The sequence below is a fragment of the Carcharodon carcharias genome, chromosome 19, assembly GCF_017639515.1.
Source record: "Carcharodon carcharias isolate sCarCar2 chromosome 19, sCarCar2.pri, whole genome shotgun sequence".
NCBI classification, from domain to species: Eukaryota; Metazoa; Chordata; class Chondrichthyes; order Lamniformes; family Lamnidae; genus Carcharodon; species Carcharodon carcharias.
This window is the reverse complement of record NC_054485.1, coordinates 33701850-33727039: the sequence shown is the minus strand read 5'-3', so window position 1 is coordinate 33727039 and position 25190 is coordinate 33701850. Positions and strand designations below refer to the sequence as shown.

Here is a 25190-nt window from a genome sequence, read left to right as displayed (position 1 = left end):
CTACATCCCAGGGTCTTAAAGGAAGTGGCAGCAGAGATAGTGGATGTATTGGCTATAATATTCCAATATTCCCTGGATTCTGGAAAGGTTCCAGAGGATTGGAAAAATGCTAATATAAACATCCTTATTCAAAAAAAAACGGGGGGGGGGGGCGGTGAGGAGGCAGAAAGTAGGAAACTATAGACAAGTTAGTTTAACGTCTGTCGTTGGGAAATTGTTGGAATCCATTATTAAGGAAGTAGTAATGGGCATTTGGAAAGTCAAAATGCAATCCATCAGAGTCAGCATGGTTTTATGAAGAGTAAATTGTGTCTGACTAATTTGCTAGAGTTCTTTGAAGATGTGACCAGCAAAGTGGATAATAGGGATCCTGTAGATGTAGTATATCTGGACTTCCAAAAGGCCTTTGATAAGGTGCCGCACAAAAAATTAATACACAAGATAAGATCACACAGAGTTAGGGATAATATATTAGCTTGGATAGAGGATTAGTTAACCAAAAAAAAGCAGAGAGTCGGGATAAATGGGTCGTCTTCTGGATGGCAAGCTGTAACTAATGGGGTGCCACAGGGTTCGGTCCTTGGGCCCAAACTATTTACAATCTATATTAATGACTTGGATTCAGGGAAAGAAGGTACTATAGCTATATTTGCAGATGACACCAAAATAGGTGGGAAAGGAAGTTGCAATGAAGAAATAAGAAATTTGCAAATGGATATGGACAGGTTAGGTGAATGGGCCAAAATTTGGCAGATGGAGTTTAACGTGGGTAAGCGTGAGGTTATCCATTTTGGTCAGAATAATAAAAAGGCAACTTATTATTTAAATGGAAAGAAACTTCAGAATGCTTCAGTGCAGAGGTATCTGGGTGTCCTCGTGCATGAGTCGCTGAAAGCTCGTATGCAGGTATAGCAGGTAATAAGGAAGGCAAATGGAATTTTGGCATTTATTGCTAAAGGAATAGAGTATGAAAATAGGGAAGTGTTGTTGCAACTGTACAAGGCATTGGTGAGAACGCTCCTGGAGTACTGTGCACAGTTTTGGTCCTCTTACTTGAGGAAGGATGTAATTGCACTGGAGGCGGTTCAGAGGAGGTTCACCAGATTGATTCCAGAGATGCGGGGCTTGTCTTATGAGGAGTGATTAAGCAGTTTAGCCCTATACTTGCTAGAGTTTAGAAGGATGAGAGGAGATCTAGTTGAGATATAAGATGCTAAAGGGGATAGACAAAGTAGATGTGGAGCAGCTGTTTCTCCCTCTGGGGCATTCTAGGCCATGGGTTTAGGCTAATGTGTGGCAGATTTAAATCAGAGATGAGGAGGAATTACTTTTCTCAAAGGGTCGTGAATCTGTGGAATTCACTACCTCAGAATGCAGTGAATGCCGGGATGCTGAATAAATTTAAGATAGACAGATTTTTAATTAGTAATGGGTTGAAAGGTTATGGGGAGAGGGCGGGAAATTGGAGTCGAGACCGAAATGAGATCAGCCATGATCGTAATGAATGGTGGGGCAGGCTCAAGGGGCTGAATTGCCTACTCCTGCTTCTAGTTCTTATGTTCTTATGGTGCAGATAGGGGTGTCAACCCTCTAAGTGCAAGATGTCTGGAATGATGGAAGAGGCAGATGACCCCAGCAAGAGTGCAACGGCTCTGAAGGTGAGCCTCAGCAAGACGTGACACATCCAGTGCACAATCTTGACAAAATGGACTTGTGACCAGTAACCTTGGAAAAGATTGGGACCTTACCAAGCATCTTCCCATAGTTAGCAATAAAACCTAGTCACAAAAATGCCACTGCTTACAGTAGCAGTTGGCACAACATTGCATCCAAACCTTGGTAAGTTGAAGGAATCTGAAGAAGAGTAATATTTTACTTCAGTTCTCATTATTAAATCTAATATGCCTTCCCTCTTGTTGGTTCTAGGAGATGCTGCTGTAGAAATTATCCCAAACACATACCAGAAACTCATTACCTTTCTGCTTATTCCAATCTCCATGAAAGTCAACTTCCTCCATTAAAATTACTCGACTACATGCTTGTCAGCTCTTTGCATTTATCAACTCCACTTCAAAGCTGTTGGCCAAGAAACCTTAAACACTCTACCACAGTCTTAAATCATTTTCTATTTCTTATTTGTACATATAAATTCTTCTCTGCGCACTTACCCCTCATTACATTCTCTTATCACTGAAATGATTTCTTTCTCATTTACTAAAGCTACTCTTCCCCCTAACATTTTCTCTGTCTTTCCTATAGATCTATAACCTGGTATATTTAGTCCCCAGTCCTGACTGTCATGCGACCATGGCTCAGTAATGGGTATCATGTCCTACCCACCAACTTTAATTTGTGCTTGCAATTTATTCAATTTGCTTCCATGTTCTTCAGCTCTTATGTTTTATTTGCATGTTTCTTCTTTTTCTCCCTGGTTTAGTTATTTTACATCCTTTAGTCTTTTCTATCTGTATTACCTAAAGAACCATTTCTGACTGTCACTCGGCTTTTTTCTCTTCCACCGTTTTCAAAATTATTATTTATACTTCATTCTCCACCTGAGCCTTCCCCTCACCCCATGCTCACAGTTATTGGTTTAAAGTAGTCAGTACTGACCTATTTATCCTCTCCACTAGACCCTGGTCCCAGCCCAGTTCACATGGAGCCCACTGTGATGGCTCAGTTCCTTCCTGTACCGTGCCAGTGGCTCATGAAACAGAACCTCTCCTTCCTACAAAATTCCTTCAGCCACGCTTTCACCTCAAACAAAGTATTCTTCACAGACATGATTGAGAGTTCTGAAGGGTGTGTTATCTACCTGGTGCAGGGTGTTAAGGGTCATCTCCAAATGGTCAGAAAATAACCTGGAAAGGGAGAGGGAATGTTTCAGTTGTTGTGCTCTGTGGCAGAACCAATTGACATAGGAAAGATAAGCAAAGGAGGTCCTACTAAGGGAGTATCAGTAGTTAGGAACCAAATTAAAAAGCAGACCTTGCGGATAATAACCTCAGTATATCCGAGTCGCATGCAAATTGACATAGGCACAAACAGATTAGCAAAGTCAACTCATGGTTAAAGGAGTGGGAGGAAGCAGTTCCATTTCATGGGATACCAGCACAAGTATTGGACTATCTACACCTAAACTGTGAGAGAACCAAGGTCATAGCAGAAAAGATAATTAGGGTTGTAAGACAGACTGTAAACTAATAGCATGGGGGGAATGGAACTGCTAGAAATGACAGAAACCCAACAATAAAAAAGTTAGGAAAAAAAGAGTAAAGGACAAACTAATGGAAAATATAAGGATAACACGAATAATCAGAGATCATGCAAATAAAATAATTACTAAAAACATAAGAATAATAAAATAAGAACAATTTAAATTGTTGGTACAGCAATGTACACAATATTCAAAACAAAACGGATGAATCTGAAACAAAGAATATCTGGATATAGTAGGGATGACAGAAACATGGGTACATAGAAAACAAGATTAGCAACTAAAGATTGATGGGTACAACGCATGAAGGAAGGAACAGGGAGAAAGAAGGGGTGATGGAATAACTGTACTAGTTAAAAATAACATACTGGCAGTAGAAAAAAGATGTAATCAGCAGTAAGATACAGAAGCCAGATGGAATGAGTTGAAAACGAAGAAGAGATCCCTAATATGGGCAATACCACAGACCACCAAATAGAGAGAGGAAGAAATTTGGAGGAAGAAAAACATAAGTAAATCTACAAGGTGAGTAGCTGAGTAGCAGATATAGAATGATAATTGTGGGAGATTTCACCTACCCCAAATAAACTGTCAGGGAGAAGCAGCAACAAAAGGAGAAAGGGAAATCAAGCTTTTATAGTGTACACAGGATGCCTTTCTCAATCTGTAAGCAAGTCATCCAAGAAGAAAAATTACTACTGAATCTTGTAATGGGTAATGAACCAGAACAGGTAGGAGTTGGAGAGCAACTTGATAGAAATGATCACAACATTGTAAAGTAAGTAGGACAAAGACAATTAACTGGGAGAAAATCTTGATAAAATGAGACATAAAAATAGTAGGAAATCTTTAAAAAGGTAATCAATAGAGTTTAAGGGAAATGCATTCCACTAAAAGCCAAAAACAAGTAAGCTATTTATGGAGCACTGTGGATGAATAAAGAACTAAAGAATAATTGAATCTGAAGGAAAAATACATTTCAGAACAACTTAGATACTGAAGGTCTTAATAAAAAAAAAATATTTCTTCAGCTTTGAGGTTACAGAACATCAACCATGCAGGGAAAAGCTTCAAGGAAGAGTTGTGCAATTGTAATAATGGTAACATAGTGTAACAGAAGTATACTCGGAATGCCCTCTTCACTTGTTAAAAACTTGTGCTGTTGGCGCTTAAACCAGGGCTGTTATCAAATCACAAAATGCTGAAATACTCAGGTCAGGCAGCATCATTAGAAAGTGATAAAGAGCTAATGTTTCAGACCTGCCATCAGAAGTGGGAAAAGTTAGAAAATTAACAGTTATTAAGCAAGTGAAAAGGATGGGAGAGGTGGGCGAGGTAGGAAAAGAAAAGTGAAGGTTTGTGTTGGGGTTGAAAACAGGAGAGTTGGTGGTGAGGGACCAAAGGGAGTGGCAATGGGACAAGAAAGTGTGAATGGCACAGTGATTAACAGCTGCCTTCTGAAAGCAAAAGCAAGGAAAAATTAGACTAAAACCAAACCTAAGCAGGACCATGGTTTAACCCCTCAACATCTTCAGCGTGGCAGCATTCCCTCAGTACTGCACTGAAATGTCAGTTTAGATTTTTGTGTTCAAGTTTCTGGAGTGAGACATGAACCCACAACCTTCTGATTCAGGTGAGAATGCTACAAATTGAGCCATGGCTGACACAAGGAAATATATTAAAGCAACTGAAGGAAATCACTTACATAGGGACAAAAACAGCCCCGACCTCTCTAGAGAATAATGGTGTACTTTATATATTAAAAAAATAGCCGCCCGTGGAATAAGCATTAAAGCTCAGGATTTAAGATTACTGGCAAACCATCTGACAAACTGCCACAAATTCATGAAGAGAATGCAATGGGGTGGGAAGAGGAAAAACAACAGAAAAGTATAACTCAAAAGCAAAATTACTTTTTGAGAAAAATTCCAGGGAAGATGTGGTTTTATTGTCAATGTATCAGTACATTGTAAAAGCTTGATTTTATGGCTCAGGCATTTTTAAACTCCACTTGATACATATTAATATGCATGGAGAGAGCACAAAAGGAACATACTGTGCTTAATCTCAGTTCTAACTTTTAAATAAAGTGATGTCAATTAGCTTCAAAGGTCACTCAAACCGTTTCAAAGGTTCTCAGCTGAGATGTGTAGCAAGAAGCAGCGTTTGGGAGTGAATGTTCATACTGCCTTAGAATACATCTATACAGTTCCATAGACAGTTATAAATAATGCTCTAACCCTCTGAGCTTCACACACCCCCCCCTCCCCAATCCTTTCCTGTTTCAATTTGGCAGATAAAGATATGTTCATAGAATGATATTTGTTTCAGTTTTAAAGGCTACATATCTGGGATTGAGAAATAAACCCACTATTTGGTTTCTGCTATTAATATGCATGCACAAAGCATTAGCAGCACTCAGTAGCACAAAGTACATTCCACAGCAGAGGGTAAAGCATGGCTGGTTGTGAATTACAAATCCAAAATGTAACAAAGGGGTTTGGATGGTGTTTCTTGTTTACCAGTTAATGTCTACAATTACTGTAATTATGTTAGTAAATGAGGCATCCAATTTTTGAACAGCAAAATCCCACAAATGGGCAATTAGATAAATAACCAGTTAATCTCTTTATGGCAAGAAGGATTTTGTTGGGAGAATTTCAGTCTGAAGAATTTTGGTCAGGGCACTGGGAGGGTTATCGCCTGCTCTTCTTCAAGTAATGCATGGCACCTTTTACATACAATTGAAACATCAGAACAAGTAAGACAGGCCTGAGTTTAATGTCCCACCTGAAAGACAGCACTTTGGCACTCAAGTTTTGTTTAATCATTACAGTGAAGCACCTGCTTAGATTTCATGCTCAAGTTCAGACTGGGACTTTTAGCCACATACTTCTGACTCCAAGACACGTGTGCTACCAACTGAGCCAAAATGACAAAATCATCAAATGGTGTGGAATTCACAGGACACAAGCTTACTTTGGATGATTAAATGCAGAAGAATTAATTATTAGTAACATGCCACAATACTGTCTTCAAATTCAAATCAGAAAATGTTTCTGGACTAGCATTATTTTTTTTACTCGAAAAGCTCTTTCCCCTTTTGAAAGGGAAAGATGTATTTGCATAGGCCAACTAAGTTCAGACACATAATATTGAAGGCTTCCATATATGTTGAAATTAGGTCCCTAAAACTACATCATGGGAAATACAACTTTTGCCATTCTAGATCTATTGTATAGAGAAAAGAATGTTGGGTTAACATAACAAAGCAGGAATACATGCAAAGAGTTCTGTAAAGCTAAGTTTGAATCCCATATTCTGAAATTGCCCTGAATTAATTAAAAAAGGAAATATAGCAGATCCAATAAGCTTGGCTCATACTGTTTGCATATCATCTTATTTTACTTCCCTCCTTGCCAGTAATCCCATTAAGTTCCATTGTGTTTCATACCATGATGTGAACAAACTGAATACTCAGTTTATTCATAAATCAGATACATTCAAGTATTTCTTTTTAAATCATATTTACAAAATTTAACAGTCATGGGGGCGGGAAAAGAACAGGCCTGAGAACATAGTCAAGAAATAATTTGTTAGTGTTGATCGATCCAGTGCATGAATCATACTATAATCATGCTGCAGTGTGTAAAGTTAGTTCTTTAATTTCCTGGAATGGATTTAGCTCAGTAATAGTAATACTGTTTCACTGTAGCCTTCATATTGCACCAGTATTGCATTGTGCTCTTATTTCACTCAATTCTCCACGTGTTGTGTACACAGTAGTATTGGAGTGTTCACTCTGTATCCAAACATAGGTAATCCAATCCCACACGATTCAGCCCTATTGGCACATAATTTAGTTTTTTGTTGGTTCATCCTGTTAATATTAGTTTGGTTTAGCTTGAATTTTGTGGGGCCAGGGGATTGAAAAGAATTGTTCTTAGCACTGTTGCTTCATTGGTGGATAATTCCCAAGAATCTGTTAGACTTGAAATGTGTGTAAATAAATGGGAACATTGATTTGAACTTTATATATCGCTCCCAAAATTTAAATGATGCTTGAATATAGTCCACAAAAACAAAAAAATTAAGTTACCCCAAAATGCTTTCTTTGGATAGGTATAAAATCAAATATTATGTTCAGTATTTAGGATACGCATGAGCTTTTCTGGTAATTTTAAAAATGTAGACAGAATTCACTACTTATGTTAATTATTGTGATATTTTGAATGGCTGTAATCCATATAGAAGGTTATGAACATAGTTAAAAACTGAAGAGGGAAGAGAAGATTAGGTAAATCAAGTACTGTAGTTTGGTGACAAGACATTGTAGAAAAAAGGAAAAACTGAGGAACATCAGATATGATTTTGTAGTCCTGGGAAAGCTCGAGTTTGAGCAAGAATCAGTATGATGAGGAGTCTAGATGTCAATATTCTAGTTATGAAAAAGCATGTAGTATGGCATATCTGAAACCTGAGGGCGTTCAGGAGAATAGCATTGTATATGCTATTCATGCTGTATATTAGAATAACATTGTTCCAAACTGTTGCTAACAAAGCTTTCTATCATTTCCACAATACTTCCCTTCATCCCTGGCTGATTCCCCACATCTACTAACAAAACACTAATTCATGCCTCTATCACTTCTAGGTTTGACTCATCCAGCATTTCCTTAGGAAAGTGTCGATCAACATGTCCAGGAATTGATCAGCCATTGTTCAGTTGCAGACAATGACTGGTTACTAAATTCTGGGCTTCCTGCGCATTCCCAATTTATCATTGGCAAGCAGGCTTTCAGCTGCCTATGGCCCAAATTCTAGAATTCTGCCCCTACATTTTTGAGCCTCTGTACCTTTCTCTCATCCTTAAAAACCTGCCTCTTTGATCGAGCCATAGTTCACCTGTCCTAATGTCTGCTTATGCACCTCAGTCAAATTTTGTTTCTTGTGATGTTTAAAGCCACTATGTAAAAAAAGTAGTAGTCGTAAATGGAAACTGCAGTTTTGAGTAGGTAATCTTGACATTGCATGTCTAGCTAATCCATAGTTTTGGTACCAGTATTAAATTATTGGTACGGTAGCACGAACTATTGAAGTGTTGTTTTTAAGTTAATAATTCTACTCCATCATGTGTTGTTGCAGACCAGACATGACTAATTGAATAAGCTGAACTCTATCAATGTAGCCTATGGTCAAAGCAAACCAAAGCCACAGCAAAGTTCTTTATTTCTAGTTGATCTTTTCATATGAACATAAAATTGGAAGATACAAGAAAAAAAAGTAAAATTCCCTTATTGGCAGCTAGTGGATTTGAACCTCCTGAGTGTTGAATGTCCTCGTAAAGGAAATCCCCAAATATATCAGAGTGTAATGATATGGAAATCCACAACTCTCTTGATTTTGACCACCAGTACAAATTATGCCTGATAATGTCTGGTAGCATCTGAAAACAGAGTTAACTTTTCAAATCAAAATGTTAACTGTTTTTCTCTTTCCACAGATGCTACCAGACCTGAATATTTCCAGCCAGCACTTTGTTTTTATTTTATTACAGATTTCCAACATCCATAGTATTTTGCTTTTCTCTTAATGTACTTACCAATCCTAGTAAAAATTATCTTAATGATCCAAAAACTTAAATAATACCTGAAATACAGGGCTACTGATGCCCACAGAGCAACAATGGAATTTGGATGGAAGCATGCAACAAAAAGGACAGTAGAAGGAAATAATCAATTTTATTTCTTTATACTGAATGTTTTGAAAAAAACTGTCTACAAAAAAGTTTGCTCCAAATTAATTTTCAATAGAGGATGCTGATATAAACATAACTTAATATTAATGCTAATTTGCTAAATATTTGGTGCCAATTTATTAGAAATTTGGGAGTTTTATTAGTTTATAATTTAATAGCAGAGTTTTCTCTTTGCCACCTGGGCAAAAGAGTTATCACAAATGATTTTTTTTATTTGTTCATGGGACGTGGGCATCACTGGCTAGGCCAGCATTCATTGCCCATCCTTAATTTCCTTTGGAGATGGTAGTGGTGAGCTGCTTTCTTGAACTGTGCAGTCCAGGTGATGTAGGTACATCCACAATTCTGTCGGAAGGGAGTTCCAGGATTTTGAACCAGTGACAGAGAAGGAACAGTGATTTATTTCCAAGTCCGGATTGGGAGCGGCTTTGAGGAGAGCTTGCAGGTAGTCATGTTCCCACACATCTGCTGCCCTTGTCCTTCGAGGTGGTCGAGGTCACAGGTTTGGAAGGTGCTGTCAAGGAACCCTGACTAGTTGCTGCAGTGCATCTTGCAGGTTGCTGCCACTGTGTGTTGGTGGTGGAAGGAGCAAATGTTGAACACAGAAGGAGTAGGCCATTTGACCTGTCAAGCCTGCTCTGCCATTCAGACAGATTATGACTCATCATCTCCCTCCATACTATTTTTCCCGACTAAGGTGGTGGAAGTGGTGCAAATCAAGTGGGCTGCTTTGATTTGGATGTTGTCAAATTTCTTGAGTGTTGTTGGAGTTGCACTCTTCCAGGCAAGTGGAGAGCATTCCATCACACTCCTGACTTGCGCCTTGTAGATGGTGGACAGACCTTGGGGAGTCAGGAGATGAGTTACTCGCTGCAGAATTCCCACCCTCTGACCTGCTCATATAGCCACAGTATTTATGTGGCTAGTCCAGTTTAGTTTCTGGTCAATGGTGACTCCCAGGATGTTGCTAGTGGTGGATTCAATGATTGTATGCCATTGGATGTCAAAGGGACCTGTCAGATTCTCTTTGCTGGAGATGGTCACTTGTGTGGCACGCATGTTACTTGCCACTTATCAGCCCAAGCCTGAATGTTGTCCAGGTCATGCTGCATATGGATACAGACTACTTCAGTATCTGAGGAGTTGCGAATGGTGAACATTGGGCAATCAGCAAACATTCCCACTTCTGACCTTATGAAGGAAGGAAAGCCATTGATGAAGCAGATGAAGATGGTTGGATCTAGAATACTACCCTGAGGAACTCCTGCAGCAATATCCTGGGACTGAGGTGATTGACCTCCAACAACCACAACCATTTTCCTTTATGCTAGGTATGACTCCAACCAGTGGAGAGCTTTCCTCCTGATTCTAGGGCTCCTTGATGCCACACAGTCAAATGCTGCCTTGATGTCAAGGGCAGTCACTCTCACCACATCTCTGGAGTTCAGATCTTTTGTCCATGTTTGGACCAAGACTATAATGAGGTCAGGAGCCAAGAGGCCTTGATGGAACCAAAACTGAGCGTCGGTGAGCAATTTAAGTATGGCTTCAGAGCACTCTTGATGACCCCTTCCTTTACTTTGCTGATGATTGAGAGTAGACTGATGGGATGGTAATTGGGCAGGTTGGGTTTGTTCTGCTTTTTTCACACTGCTGGGTCCGTGTCAATGTTGGTGCTATACTGGAACAGCCTGGCTACGGGTGGATCTAGTTCTGGAGCATATGTCTTCATTACTATTGCTGGAAAGTTGTTCGGGCCCGTAGCCTTTGCAGTATCCAGGGCCTTCAACAGTTTCTTGATATCACATGGAATGAATCAAATTGTCTGGGGACCTCAGGAGGAGGCCGAGATGGATCATCCATTCGGCACTTCTGGCTGAAGATGATTGCAAATGTTTTAACCATGTCTATGCACTAATGTGCTGGACTCCCCCATCATTGAGGATGGGGATATTTATGGAACCTCCTCCTCCTGTTAGCTATATAACTGCTGACCACCATTCGCGACTAGATGTGGCAGGACTGCAGAGCTTGGATCTGTTCCATTGGTTGTGGAAAAACTTAGCCCTGTCTATTGCATGCTGCTTCTGCTGTTTGGCATGCAAGTAGCCATGTGCTGTAGCATCACCAGGTGACACCTAATTTTTAGGTAAGCCTGGTGCTGCTCCTGGTATGCCCTTCTGTACTCTTCATTGAACCAATGACGAAAATGGCAGAGTGGGGGATATGCTGGGCCACAAGGTTACAGATTCTGGTTGAATATAATTCTGTTCCTGCTGATGACCTACAATGCCTCATGGACGCCCAGTTTTGAGTTGCTCGATTTGTCTGAAATCTATCAAATTTAGCACGGTGGTAGTGCCACACAATGCGATGGATAGTATCCTCAATGTGAAGGCGGGAGTCTATGGACAGTGCTTGGCAGGGAGACTGGTGAGGACGAGACCAAGTAGATTTTTCCCTCTTGTTGGTTCCTTTACCACCTACTGAAGACCCAGTCTCGCAGTTATGTCCTTAGGACTCAGCCAGCTTGGTCAGTATCATTGCTACTGAGCCATTCTTGGTTCAAGAAATATTGGCACAATCTAGCCAATCCAAAACTGAACAAAACATACTGCATTGTTTAAAAATTTAATAGATATTTCAGCATATGCTAATAAATTCAAAAAGCTACTTTTGCCAAATGCGTATATAATGCAGTACCATTATAAATAGAATTCCAAGTACACTATATTATATTTCAAATTTTGGGCATTAGCCAACAAAACTACGGAACTAACTGGTGCAAGTATACCTTGGAATAAAAGCATCCTGAATTGTAAACAACTGATGCACCAGCTGTCAATCTCCACCTAAATGAACAGGTCTAATCATGGCTGATTAAGAATGTTGCAACGGCACAGCAATTTGATGCACCATGTTCCAACAAGAAACGCTTGGCCTAAATAGCCAAGTGGTTATGGTACTGGGTTTGTAACCCCAAGATCTCACAATGGCAAGCTATGAAACAATGTTCCAACAAGAAATGATTGGTACTCAGGCCTGTACCCCAATTTCTTATATCACTGTGTATTCAGGAAGGCACACTGAATAAGTTTTCTCTCCCCTCCCCACCCTGCGCCCCCAACAGCAGAAACATTTAGTGAGTCACTGCAGTTTGTCCCACGATCTTCCCGAACATGTAACGGGATCATCTGGCTAACTTCTGCATCAGGAGAATAGTCAGTCGCATGAAAAAAATAAAGACATTTGCTTTTAAAAAGGAGGGGCGGGGAGACAAACTAATTTGCCACGCTTTTGGTTTGAAATCCATTATTGCCCTCAAAATACAAAACTAATTAAAGAGCTGATAAACTAAGTTAATTCAGGAACAATACTGTAGCTAGGAAAATAGGATTCACATTCTGAACAAGTTGCACTCACTTACTTTTCCTCAACATCACCTCCATCCCCTTTCTCGGTCACTGTCTCAGGGCTGCACCAGACTGTCCTATTTGACCATGAGGTTGAAGTTCTGACTCTATACCCTCTAGAGCACAAATCTTTCTACCTCCAGCCTATCTCAACCAATTTACAATTGAAACACTCATTCATACTTCAGTCATTATCAGGCATGACTATTAACCAGCTCTCCTGGCTGGAGGATAGAAAGCCAGCCTCAGTGAACTGCAACTCATCCAAAATTCAGATGCCCACATTCTCTCTTGCACCGTCCAACTCCCCCATCACCCTTAACATTTCTAACTTAAACTAGTCCTTCCAACAATTTAAATGCAAGATTCCAATAATTTTATTTAAATGCCTTCTTGGTTTTACAAACTCCCATCATCCAAAATCTCCACTCTTTTGTCTCCAAACTCTTATGCAGCCTTTCCTCCAGTTCATGAGTGCTGGCTGTGCCTTTGGCTGTCAAGACTACATGTTTTGAATTCTTTCCTTAAGCTCTTCCATCTCTCCCTGATCCAAGATGCTCCCTAAAACCCACCTCTTTAACCAAATATTAGGTCACTTCTCTCCTTGAGATCAGCGTCTATTTTTCCCCTTGCACCTCCAGGAGGTATCGGTGGATATTTTTCAGTGTTAAAGATGCATAATTGCAAGTTGTTACTGTATGACCAGAACCAGCCAACTTTATACTTTACAGGATTGATCTGTATGCTTATAAATCTATTCTAAAATACTAACTTCTGGCCTCTTGTACATCCCCAATTTCCTTTACCCCTCCACTGGCAGCCAACCTTCAGTTGTCTTAGGTCCTAAATTCTGCAACTCCCACTCTAAACATTTCCACCTCTCCATCACTCTGTCCTCTGAGAAAACCCTCCTTAAAAACTTCTTTGACCAAGCTCTTGGTCACCTGGCATAGCAAAACAAATTTTGGTACCAAGCCACATAAAAATCTGTTATGACAGGTAGCCTAAAGCTTGGTCAAAGAGGTAGGTATTAAAGGGCCATCTTAAAAGAGGAGAGAGAGGTATAGAGGATGAAAAGTTTAGGGAAGGAATTCCAGGGTTTAGAGCCTAGGTGGTCGATGATCATGCCACGAAAACTGGGAATGCGCAAGAGGTCAGGATTGGAGGAGTACACACATTTCAGAGGGCTGTAGGGCTGGAGAAGTTACAGAGATGAACAAGGCTGAGGCCACAGAAAGATTCAAAAGCGGGGGTGAGGATTATAAAACCACGGCTTCACAACACCGTGCAGGTGAGCTAGTGCAGGTGATGAATGAATGGGACTCGGTGAGAGTTAGGATGTGGGCAGAAAATTTTGGATGAGCTCAACTTTATGAAAGATGCAAGGCAGGAGTCCGGTCAGCGTATCATTGAAACATCTATAAGTGGCTCAGTGTCAAATTTGCCTGTCAACACTCCTGTGAAGCGCCTGGGATGCTTTACTTTGTTAAAGGCACTGTATAAATGCAAGTTGCTGTTGTTCTCAATGCAATCTCATGGAGTGTAATTACTTATTGTTCCACCATGAGTGCCAAGGTTAAATTCATATCTGAGCAAATGTGACTGACTAAAACAAGCTGAGAATAATCTGCATGCAAAATAAATTATGCACAAACATGAACTTCAGTCTTATGTTTACTTATTCCAGATTATTTTTGTCCGTCATGAACAAGTGGTACAGAAAGTGTACATTATTCATCTCAAATTAATAAGAGGAAACCTACACAGCAGCAGAGGCTAGACTAACTACTTAAGATTGTTGTTTCACCATTCTGTGCATCAATCATGTCAGTTAAATACAGAGCAATCAAAATTCAACTGGAACAAATAATAGCTCTCTGGTACCTGTTTGAGGACAGAGTCATTTTTCTGTTCCCATGTGTGCCAGAACATGCAAAATGTACAAAACTGATTTAGAACCTTTTTTTTATTGGAGCAACTAATTTTTGCTTCTCTTTCTTTTTCCCCCCTTAAGGATATTACTGCCCCTTTATTACACTTTAAAGAAAGTCATAATACAATATTAGTCATAGAATTTTACAGCACAGAAAGAGGCCTTTCGGCACATCTTGCCTGCACCGGTTATCAAGCCCCGATCTACTCTAATCCCATTTTCCAGCATTTAGCCTGTAGCCCTGTATGCTATGGCGTTTCATATGTTCATCTAAATACTTCTTAAATGTTGTGAGGGTTCCTGCCTCCACCACCCTTTCAGGCAGAGAGTTCCAGATATCCCCTGTCCTCTGGGTGAAAATATTTTCCATAAAATTTCCTTTAAACCTCCTGCCCCTTACCTTAAACCTATGCCCCCTCGTTATTGACCCTTCCACTAAGGGGAAATGTTTCTTCCTATCTACCCTATCTATGCCCCTCAATTTTGTACAGGCCCACCCTCAGCCTTCTTGCTCTAGCCTATCTAGTCTCGCTTCATAGCTGAAATGCTTCAGCCCAGGCAACATCCTGATGAATCTCCTCTGCACCTTCTCCAGCATAATCACATCCTTCCTATAGTGTGGCAACCAGAGCTGCACACAGTACTTCAGATGTGGCCTAACTAACGCTTTATACATTTCCATCAAAACCTCCCCGTTCTTGTATTCAATACCTTTACTAATAAAGGCAAGTATCTCATATGCCTTTTTAGCTACCTTATTAACCTGTCCTGCTGCCTTCAAGGATCTATGGATATGCACAACACGGTCCTTCTGATACTCTGTACTTCCGAGGGTGCTACCATTCATTGTGTACTCCCTTGCCTTATTACTCCTCCCAAAATGCATCAACCCACACTTTTCAGGATTAAATTCCATTTGCTACTGTTCTGCCCATCTAACCACCGTGTCTATATCGTCCTGTGAGGACGTTACTACAAAGCCAAGTTGACACTCAAGTATTTAAGGTCACTACAACATGGTCTTTTCAGTTATATATCTGACAGAAAGTGGCCATTTGGTCCAATTCATCTGCACTGGTGTTCATGCTTCACAGCAGCAGTGACCCCCATCACATATGCCTGCAATCAAGAGCCATAATCGCTCGCTTAAAAAGGCTTTCCTATTCAGTCATAACCCTCTTGCATTTAAAATTCTCTCTCTCCCTTTTCTCTAGACACCTCAACTATTGGACACAGTCCACTCTGCTCCATCCCTTCACAATTTTAAATACCTCTGAGACCATTTGAAAAATTGGGGTTATTTTTGTTAAAGTCGTTATTAGTACTTTTATGCAACAAAAACATTTCAGTTGCTAGAAAATGACCCAGTTCAATCTGCGGGATTTGTATTTAGCAGATTTACATTCTATTTACTTTAAGACTGACACCCACTGCACTGTAGTCAATAAGATTTAGGAACATAGGAACAGCAGGAGGCCATTCAGCCTGTCAAGCCTGCTCCAGCATTCTTCAATCATGGCTGATCATCTACCTCAACACCACTTTCCCATTCTATCTCCATATCCCTTGATGTCATTAGCCTCCAGAAATCTATCGATTTCTGTTTTGAACATATTCAATGATTGGAATTCTCTACCCCAGAGGGCTGTGGAAGCTCAAAGGTCCACCACCCTCTAAGTGAAGAAATTCCTCCTCATCTCAGTCTTAAATGGCCTACTCCTTATCCTGAGATTATGTTCCCAGATTTTAGATTCACCAGCCAGGGGAAACATCTTATCTACATCTACCCTGTAATAATTTTGTAAGTTTCAATGAGGTCACCCCTCATTCTTTGAAACTCAAGGGAATACAGACCCAGTCTGCTCAATCTCACCACATATGACAATCCCACCATTCTAGGGATTAATCTGGTGAACCTCCGTTGCACTCCCTCTATGGCAAGTATATTCATCCTTAGATAAGTGGGCCAAAACTGTACACAATATTCCAGGTGGGGTCTCACCAAGGCGCTACACAATACTCTATACAACTGCCGCAATACATCTTTACTCCTGTAGTCAAATGAAGGGCAGCATACCATTTACAAGTACAAGAGCGGGGAGGTTATGATGAACTTATATAGGACACTAGTTAGACCTCAGCTGGAATATTGTGTACAGTTCTGGGTGCCACACTATAGGGAGGTTGTGAAGGCATTGGAGAGAGTGCAGAAGAGGTTTGCGAGAATGGTTCCAGGGATGAGGATTAGTTATGAGGAAAGACTGGAGAAGATGGACTGTTTCCCTTAGCGAGGAGAAAGCTAGGAGGAGACTTGACAGAAGTTTTCAAAATCATGAAGGGTCTGGACAGAGTAGACAGGGAGAAACTCTTCCTGCTCATAAACAGCTCGAGAACCAGAGGGCACAGCTTTGAAGTGTTTTGCAAAGAAGCAAATGTGATGTGAGAAAAAAACTTTTTCACACAACGAATGGTTCGGGTCTGGAATGCATTGCCTGGGAGTATGGTGGAGGAAGGCCCTGTTTCTATTTAAATAATCATCCAATGTACAGGGTTACACGGAAAAGGCTGGAGATAGGCACCAAGTTAAAATGGTCAGAGAACCAGTGCAGACACGACGGGCCGAATGGCCTCCTTCTACACCATAACTATTCTGTGATTCTGATTAACTTTCCCAATTGCTTGCAGCACATGCATGCTAACTCTTAGTGACTCATGAACCAGGACACCCAGATCCCTTTGGATACCTGCACTTCCCAACCTCTCACCATTTAAGAAATATTCTGCCTTTCTGTTTTTTCCACCAAAGTGAATAACTTTACATTTATTTACATTATATTCCATCTGCCATGTTCTAGCTCATTCACTTAGCTTGTCCAAGTTCTCTTGAAGCCTCCTTGCATCCTCCTCACAACTTACAAACCTACCCAGTTTGGTGTCATTAGCAAATTCAGAAATATTTGATTTGGATGTGGGGACCAAATGTTTTATATAGATCGTGAACAGCTGTGGACCTAGCACTGATCCTTGTGGTATCCCTCTAGTAACAGCCTGAGAATGATCTGTTTATTCATACTCTCTGCTTTCTGTCTGTTAACCAATTCTTAATCCATACTAGTATATTTTCTCCATCCCCATGTGCTCTAATTTTATTTACTAACCTTCTGTGTGGGACCTTATCAAAAGCCTTCTGAAAATCCAAATACACCACATCCACGGGTTCTCCTTTTTCAATGCTACAAGTAATGTTCTCAAAAAAACTCCCAACTTTGTCGAACATGATTTCTCTCTCACAAATTAACATTTACACTGCCCAATTTTACCATTCTTTTCTAAATATTGAGTTACCACTTCTTGTATTGTAGATTTTAACATTTTCCCTACTACGGATGTCAAACTAACAAGTCTGCGGTTCTCCATTCTCCCCCTTCCTCCCTTCTTGAATAGTGGGGTTACATTTGCTACTTTCCAGTCTGCAGGAACCTTTAGAATTTTGAAAGATAACCACCAATGCAGCCACTATCTCTCCAGCCACCTCCTTCAACACTCTGGCATGAAGCTCATCTGGTCCAGGGGATTTATCAACCTACAATCCAGTTAACTTTTCAAGTACTATCTCATTACTAATACTACTTTCTTTTTGTTCCTCAGTTTCACAAGTCTCTTGGTCACCTGGTATATTTGGAGATTTTCTGTATGTTCTTCTGTGAAGACAGACGCAAAGTAATTGTCTCTGCCACTTCCCTCTTCCCCACTATAAATTCTCCTATCCCTAACTGTAATTGGCCCACATTTGTTCATTTAATCTTTTCCATTTCACATATCTAAAGAAGCTTTTACTGTCCGCTTTGATGTTCCTCACTAATTTGTATTCATATTCTCTTTTCCCTTTCTTTAATAGTTTTCTGGGTTCTAAATTGCTCCCAATCCTCAGGCTTACCATTTTTTTTTTTGGCATCCTTTTAGCGACTTCCTTTAATCTAATGCAATCTTTTAACTTATTTCGCTAACTACAGTTGATTTACCTTTCCCTTCGGGTGTTTGTGTCTTAGAGGAATGCATATCTGTTGTAGACTATGTAGTATTTCTAGCCATTGCCTGTCTACCATCAAAGCTTTTAGTGGAAGAGTCCAACCATTTTAACAGTCTAAAATACAGCTTTAACAATCCAAATCCAGTGATTTATTAGGGTTGCACTTTCAATAATACAACACAAACATATGAAATAGGAGAAGTAGGCCATTCAGCCATATGAGCCTGCTCCTCCATTCAAGATGACCATGGCTGATTTGTTTGTGTCTTGAATTCCACATTCCCATCCGCCCCTGATAACCTTTGATTCCTTTGCCTTACCAGAATCTACCTCCGCCTTAAAAATATTCAATGATCCTGCCTCCATCACCTTCTGAGACAGAGTTCCAAAATTTCTCCTCATCTCTGTCCTAAAACAGCAACTCCTAATTTTAAATCAGTGGCCCCTAGTTTTAGACTCACCCACAAAAGGAAACGCCTGTCAATACCATTCAAGATCTTATATACTTTAATCAAGTCAACCCTCAGTCTTCTGAACTCCAGTGGAAACAAGCCCAGTCTGTCTAATCTTTCCTCATAAGACAACCTGCTCATTCCAGGCATCAATCTAGTAAATCCCCTCTGAACTGTCTCTAATGCATTTGTATCTTACCTTAAATAAAAAGTCCAAAATGGCACACAGTATTTGAGACATGGTCTTAGCAATGCCCTGTATAACTAAAGCATAACATCCCCACTTTTATGTTCAATTCCTCTAATAATAAAGGATAGCATCCAGTAGCCTTCTTAATTACTTGCATACTAACTGCATACCAACTTCTTGTGACTCATGCACTAGAACACCTAGGTCTCTCTGCACTTTGGAATTCTGCAGCCATTCTCTGTTTAGGTAACATTCTGTTTTTTTATTCTTCCTGCCAAAATGAACAACATCACATTTTCCCACATTATACTCAATCTGTCAGAACTTTGCCCACTCACTCAACTTATCTATATCAGCCTGCAAATTCTGAATGTCCTCTTCCAACACACTTTCCTACCTAGCTTTGCGTCACCTGCAAATTGAGATACCTTGCCTTCATTCCCTTCATCTAAGTCATTAATATAAATTGTAAAATGTTGAGGCCCCAGCAGAGACTCCTGCGGAACTCCATTCATCACATCCTGCCAATTAGAAAAAGACCCATTTATGCACACAGTTTTCTGCCAGCCAGCCAATCTTCTATCCATACTAATATGTTACCTTCGACACCATGAGCTTTAATTTTCCGCAATAACCTTTGATGTAGCACTTTATCAAATGCCTTCTGAAAATCCAAGTACAGTAGGTCTCCAGGCTCCCCTTTATCCACAGCACATGTTACTCCTTCAAAGAACTCCAATAAATTGGTTAAACATGATCCCTCTTCACAAAACCATGCTGACTCTTCCTGATTACCTTGAGTTTCTCTAAGTGCCCAGTTATAGCTTCCTTAATGATTGATTCTAACACCTTCTCCATGACAGACGTCAAGCTAACTGACCTATCGTTTCCTGCCGCCTCCCTCCCCACCCCACCTTCTTGAATAGAGGGGTTATATTTGCTACTTTCCAGTCTCTTGGAGCCTTTCCGGAATCTAGCGAATTTTGGAAAATTAACACCAATGCATCTGCTCCCTCATTAGCCTCCTCTTTTAAGGCCCTAGGATGAAGTCAATCAGGACTGCATTTTATAAAGATTAATACCAGCTACAACTAGCCTGCTCTGCTGCATCTTTATATAGCATCTAATCTTTTAACTGTTCACACATTATGATATTTAACTCAGGCTCGCAATGCCTCTGATTTGGTCTTCACTTTCCAAATCAGTTTTGTCCTATCAAAAGGCAGAATGAACTCTCTCTTCAGACGATGCTTCCTAGCAATGCCAATAAATGTCTCAAGCCCTATGGTCAGATGTTCCTCTGTTGGTATCCTGACAATACTACAGATTTGATTTTCACACCTGATCACTTTAAAAATAGAAGAAATCTATTTCAAAGACAGCTTCCATGTTTTTCTCAATGTAATGCACCTATCAGTGCCATCCTGGAAGCTGCCTGTACAATCCTTGGCAACTGGTATAGAGTGTACCATCAAGTCTGAAGTTACCCAAGTCCTGCAATAAATGGCATCATGCTCCCAGAATTTATAGGAAGAAAAAAATACTTTTATATAGTGCTTTTCATGATCAGCAGACATCACAAAGTGCTTCACAGTCAATGAAGTACTTATGCTGTAATTTAGGAAACACAGCAGTCAACTTGGGCGTAGCAAACTCTCACAAACAGATGAAGACCAGATAGTCTGTTTTTGTGGTGATTGAGATATAAAAATTGGCCATGACACTAGGGATAAATCCTCTGCTCTTCTTTGAAATAGTGCCAGGAAATTTTTTATTGCCACACCACTGCTTAGTATCTCATCCAAAAGACAGCACCTCTGACAACACAGCAATTCCTCAGTACTGCACTGGAATATCAGCCTTGATTTTTGTGCTTAAGTCCTGGAGTGGGACTTGAATCCATAACCTTCTGGGTCAGAAGTGTGCTACCAACTGAGCTACAGCACCAATTTATTCCATTAGGATTATAGTCAGGACTTTGACTTAAAGGAGCTGTGTTCCTTATGTTGGCATTAGAAACAGAACTGTCAAATACTATGAAACTACCAATAGTTTAAATGCATTTCAAGCAGAATGGTGCTCTTGCTACTTTGCAAAATTCCCACTTTCAATTCAGGGATGCTGGCATGATATGGCTGGCATTTCACAGCAGCAAATATATTAAACTGTCTTATTATCATAGTTATGATCTGGAATGAGTTGGGACCAGAGGAGTTAGAACATTTGGTTCCAGTGTGCTCTAAAGAGAAAAGGGCATTTAAATAAACTTAAATGAGTACTAGCATGCTATCAAAAAGCTTACCAATTTCATCAAGTTAGCATTGCAATCACTGGCAATGTCACACAAACAAGTCCATTAACCGACATTTCATGATTCCTGCACTGAGTTAATCATCGGAATTGCTTGGAACAAAACTTTAATTTTGTAAATAAAATTGAAATTTGTCAACAATGTTAACCATTGCTAAACAATTGCTGAATGCAACCAACTCAAAAGGCCAGCTGCATTTAGTTTCTTTTGCTTCAAAGAGTGGGAAGAAACATTTGTCAGGGATGGATCAGTAAGGGAGCAACATAGCTGAAAATATTCATAGCCAGAATCCTCTCAATCCAACAGGATGTGGAGCAGTAAAATACAAGTCAGCAAATTTCAGAAATCTTGCCACAGATGGGAAGGAAAGGAAATGACTGTTACCCAAATCCACTCTTGTGCACACCCTCATGGCTAATTCAAGAGTACATCAGCAGAGCTGGGAACAGGCATCTCATCTACATTACTGGACAGGCAATGGTACATGGCAAGCCTAGAAGGAGGAAGATTGCTACTGGATTTGAAAATTAGTAAGTAAATCGTGAAAAGACTCTGTCAGATTAATCATGAGAAAATATACTACCATCTTATTCACCAACTGCTAGAATCTAGAGCAATGCTGGGCTTCCCATTTCTATTTCCAAAGGCTGCTTTTCTTAGCAGTTCCAATTATTTGGGACTACTGTTCCATGACAAAAATAATCCCATCAATTCTTTAAACAATCAAGTCTGACTTTGCAGCCAGGACTCCGAGTATGGTGTCAGCATGATATTGTTGCAAGGTACTGCATTGTCATATAGATGTGATCCAAGCAACTTTCATCTTATTTAGACAAAGTGCTCGAGGTATTACCTAAACTAAAAGCAATACATATATTTGAGGGCTCATTTTAGAAAAGCACCATCATACAACCTCAGTAAAATACATTGAAAGATGCACCTGTACAGTGGTCTACTGTGCCCATGCTGCCAACATGACCATTAGACAATTACTGTAAATACTTCCAAACATTTCAGAGAATTAATCATATGCGATTAGTCACTACTGCTTCTCCATATTACAATGCTATTGCAACACTTTTCAAAACCCTTAATGTTTATTATAAGGAGTCTGAACCTTTCATTTATCATAAGTCATTACTTTAAATGAGTATTACTAATATCAATGGAAAGGGGGCATGTTTAAAAGTGGGGACTTTTTTTTTTAAAAAAGATGCATTCGGCACAATCAATTCCTTCAGCAGCAGGCAGTATTACAGATTTCATTTCCAACAGGATATTAACCTGCACTAGTTTCCTCCCATCTTACATTAGCAGGGCAGTAAATAGCTTATCTTACAAGTATAGAAGTAATTTTTCCTGTTAAGTTTTTGCATCTTTCAGATTACAATCAAATGGTGACAAAGAACTAAAGCTTAAATATCAGACATTATTCTGTAATTAAATCAGAACTTGAGTGACATCCCCAATTCATACAGCCTGTCATGTTGTCATTTGACTCAATCTTTCAAAGTAAACAACTTTTCACTGTATTACATTATATATTATTGCATTGTTTCCTGTACAATTCCTTATTTATTAATACAGACAAGCTGTATAAAATGTGTTTAAATCTCATCAAGGCCTCATTCTCCCCTACCTTTATAACTTCCTTCAATCTGACAAGCTCTCCACCTGAACACTCGATTCTTCTGACTGGCATCTTATGCAATCCTTTTCTCATACCTTCAGGCATCTGGGTCTTTCACAAACACAGATTTCCCTCTGCCTCTCTGCTTCCAAAGATTCTTCAAAATCTCTCTCTTTGACCAAGCTTTTGGACACCCCATCACCCACCTCCCCCTAATAACTCCTTTGTTGGGGTGTCAATTTCAGATTAATTACACTTCTGAAGTAGCTAGGGATGTTACTGCACATCAAAGGCACTATATAAAAATGTGCTCTTGCATAACAGAAAATGCATTCAGGTCAGTCAGCATCTGTGAATGCTTCAGGTGTAGACTTGAAACATTAACTTGGTTGCTCTTGACTGCTGATTATCTCCAGTATTTTCAGTTTTTTGTTTCAGTATCTGCAGATTTTCTTTCCTTGTATATTATCTGTGTTGTTTATACTCTAACCGTTTGAGCCTCTCTCCATACTTCGGTTACAACTACGGAGCTCGGACATAACAAAAGGTTCGGTGGCAGCTATCAGGTTGACAGGTGGGACCAACACATTCCAACGGCCAATCTGTCTCCCGGTGCTGTAACTCACAAGAAACTTACTTACCAGGTTTATTAAATTCCTTCCGCCGCCACCCACCCACCCCCACTCTCGGGAGCTCGACAAACAGCCTGCAACAAATCCAGTCCGTGTAGACAAGGTACAGAAAGTTCAATTTCTAGGAGGTTAGCAGACTAGAGACCTCTGATTCTATCTAATTAAAGTCTGACTTTACCTTATCAGTAATCCGTTCATAAATCTCCCCCCCATCCCGCCCCCCGGCCTCCCTCCACCACACCGCTATCTTCTTTGGTCTGTGTTATTTGGCCGATATTACGTTTAGATTCCCCCACCCCACCCCTTATGTCTCTCCACCCGCTGTTTAAGGGCAGATTCGAGCATCCGATGGGATCCAGTTGCAGCGGCCCCTCATACCTGGGGTTCCGATTTCCATTCATGGAGCCCCTTCCTACACACGCTTGGTTTTCAGCGGCCTCTGACGGACGGGACCGGCCGGCGGTCGGGGCGGGTGACCCACTTCGCTCAGTTCGATCCCGGCTGCTTTTCGGAGGGACGGGTCTCCCCCGGCTTAGTGCAGATCTTTGCCTGGTGGGGGCCGCTCCGCTCCTCCTGGGCTCCGAAACACCGGCGGGGCCTCTCCCTTTACTGGCCGGAAACTAATCCCCCGAACTCGACAGGCTGGCTCCCCCGGCTGAGAAGAATCTGCGGCTCCGGCTTCCAGCGATCACTCAGGCCCCGCGCGCTCGCCACTTTATTTTCCGCCGCTTTCGTCTTTTTTTTTCCTCGGCTACAGCGTCTGCCCAACCGGATTAACCGTCACCTAACCGCCGGAAATGACGATTGACGGCCTTGGCTTAATTATTCATAATTTCCTCGGGCATGTCACCACGCAATCTTACGGCGCGACTGAGGTCATCACGTTCGTCCTTCCCCCACCCCCGGGTGTAAATCGGTTTCTAGAGAAACGCAAGTATGTTTGTTTTTCGGGTGATTATATTTAACGGTGTAATTTTTGATCGTCTTTCTCCCGGGAGAATTGTTTTCCCTTTCAGTTCCCTCTTTTTTTTAAATTTACTAGCCCCGCGAAGAATGGGCATATATTCGACTTGGGTTTCGTTATCAAATTCTAAGGCTCAAACCCCCCCCCCCCACCCCCCCCGGCTCCAGTTTGCAATCTGACCCTAATTTTTTTTTTGGGGGGGGGGCAGTAAATTTTCTTTCCAGCAAAGCTGTGGACCCGGCCTTCTCTGAGCTCGAAGTGGCTCTGTCCGTGGGCCGTTGCCATCTGGTTTGTCCTCTTGCGGGGCTCGTGAGCACAGGATTGCAAGGCCGGGTACCAAACTCTCCATGGACAGGAGTGTCCGGCTCAGTGGAAACGTTTCCTTTGAGGCTCGGGGGGGGGGGAGGGGGAGTCAACGATAAATTTCGTCAGCCACAGATTTAGCAAGTAGCTCCAGTTGTTCAGTCACCCCCCCCCCCAAAAAATATCCCAAATCAGATGGGGAGATCTGTTTTAAATGAGGGTAAACCTCCACTGTTATAACATAGAAACACCAGATGTAGTTTAATCCTGTCAACAATTAATGACCACTTTCTATTTATTTCCCCGGCAATCGAGGTCGAGAAGGATTAATCAAATTACAAACGGGAAAGGGGGGTG

The 25190-nt window shown here is 40.7% G+C and overlaps 1 protein-coding gene and 1 long non-coding RNA gene across 4 annotated transcripts in view; one reads left to right on the top strand and one right to left on the bottom strand.

Annotated features, from left to right (window-relative positions):
* The window catches only part of LOC121291918 (protein argonaute-3), a 162247-nt gene extending 137905 nt beyond the window's left edge, over positions 1–24342 (bottom strand). For all 3 annotated transcript variants that reach the window (XM_041213584.1, XM_041213585.1, XM_041213586.1), the window contains exon 1: positions 23945–24342. In XM_041213584.1, the coding sequence (XP_041069518.1) occupies positions 23945–23963 (19 nt within the window). In that variant the 5' untranslated portion in view covers positions 23964–24342. The remainder of the gene's footprint in view (positions 1–23944) is intronic.
* An 86-nt stretch (positions 24343–24428) lies between these two features.
* The window catches only part of LOC121291402, a 45809-nt gene continuing 45047 nt past the window's right edge, over positions 24429–25190 (top strand). The window contains exon 1 of the long non-coding RNA XR_005945995.1: positions 24429–24500. This is a non-coding gene — a long non-coding RNA (uncharacterized LOC121291402). The remainder of the gene's footprint in view (positions 24501–25190) is intronic.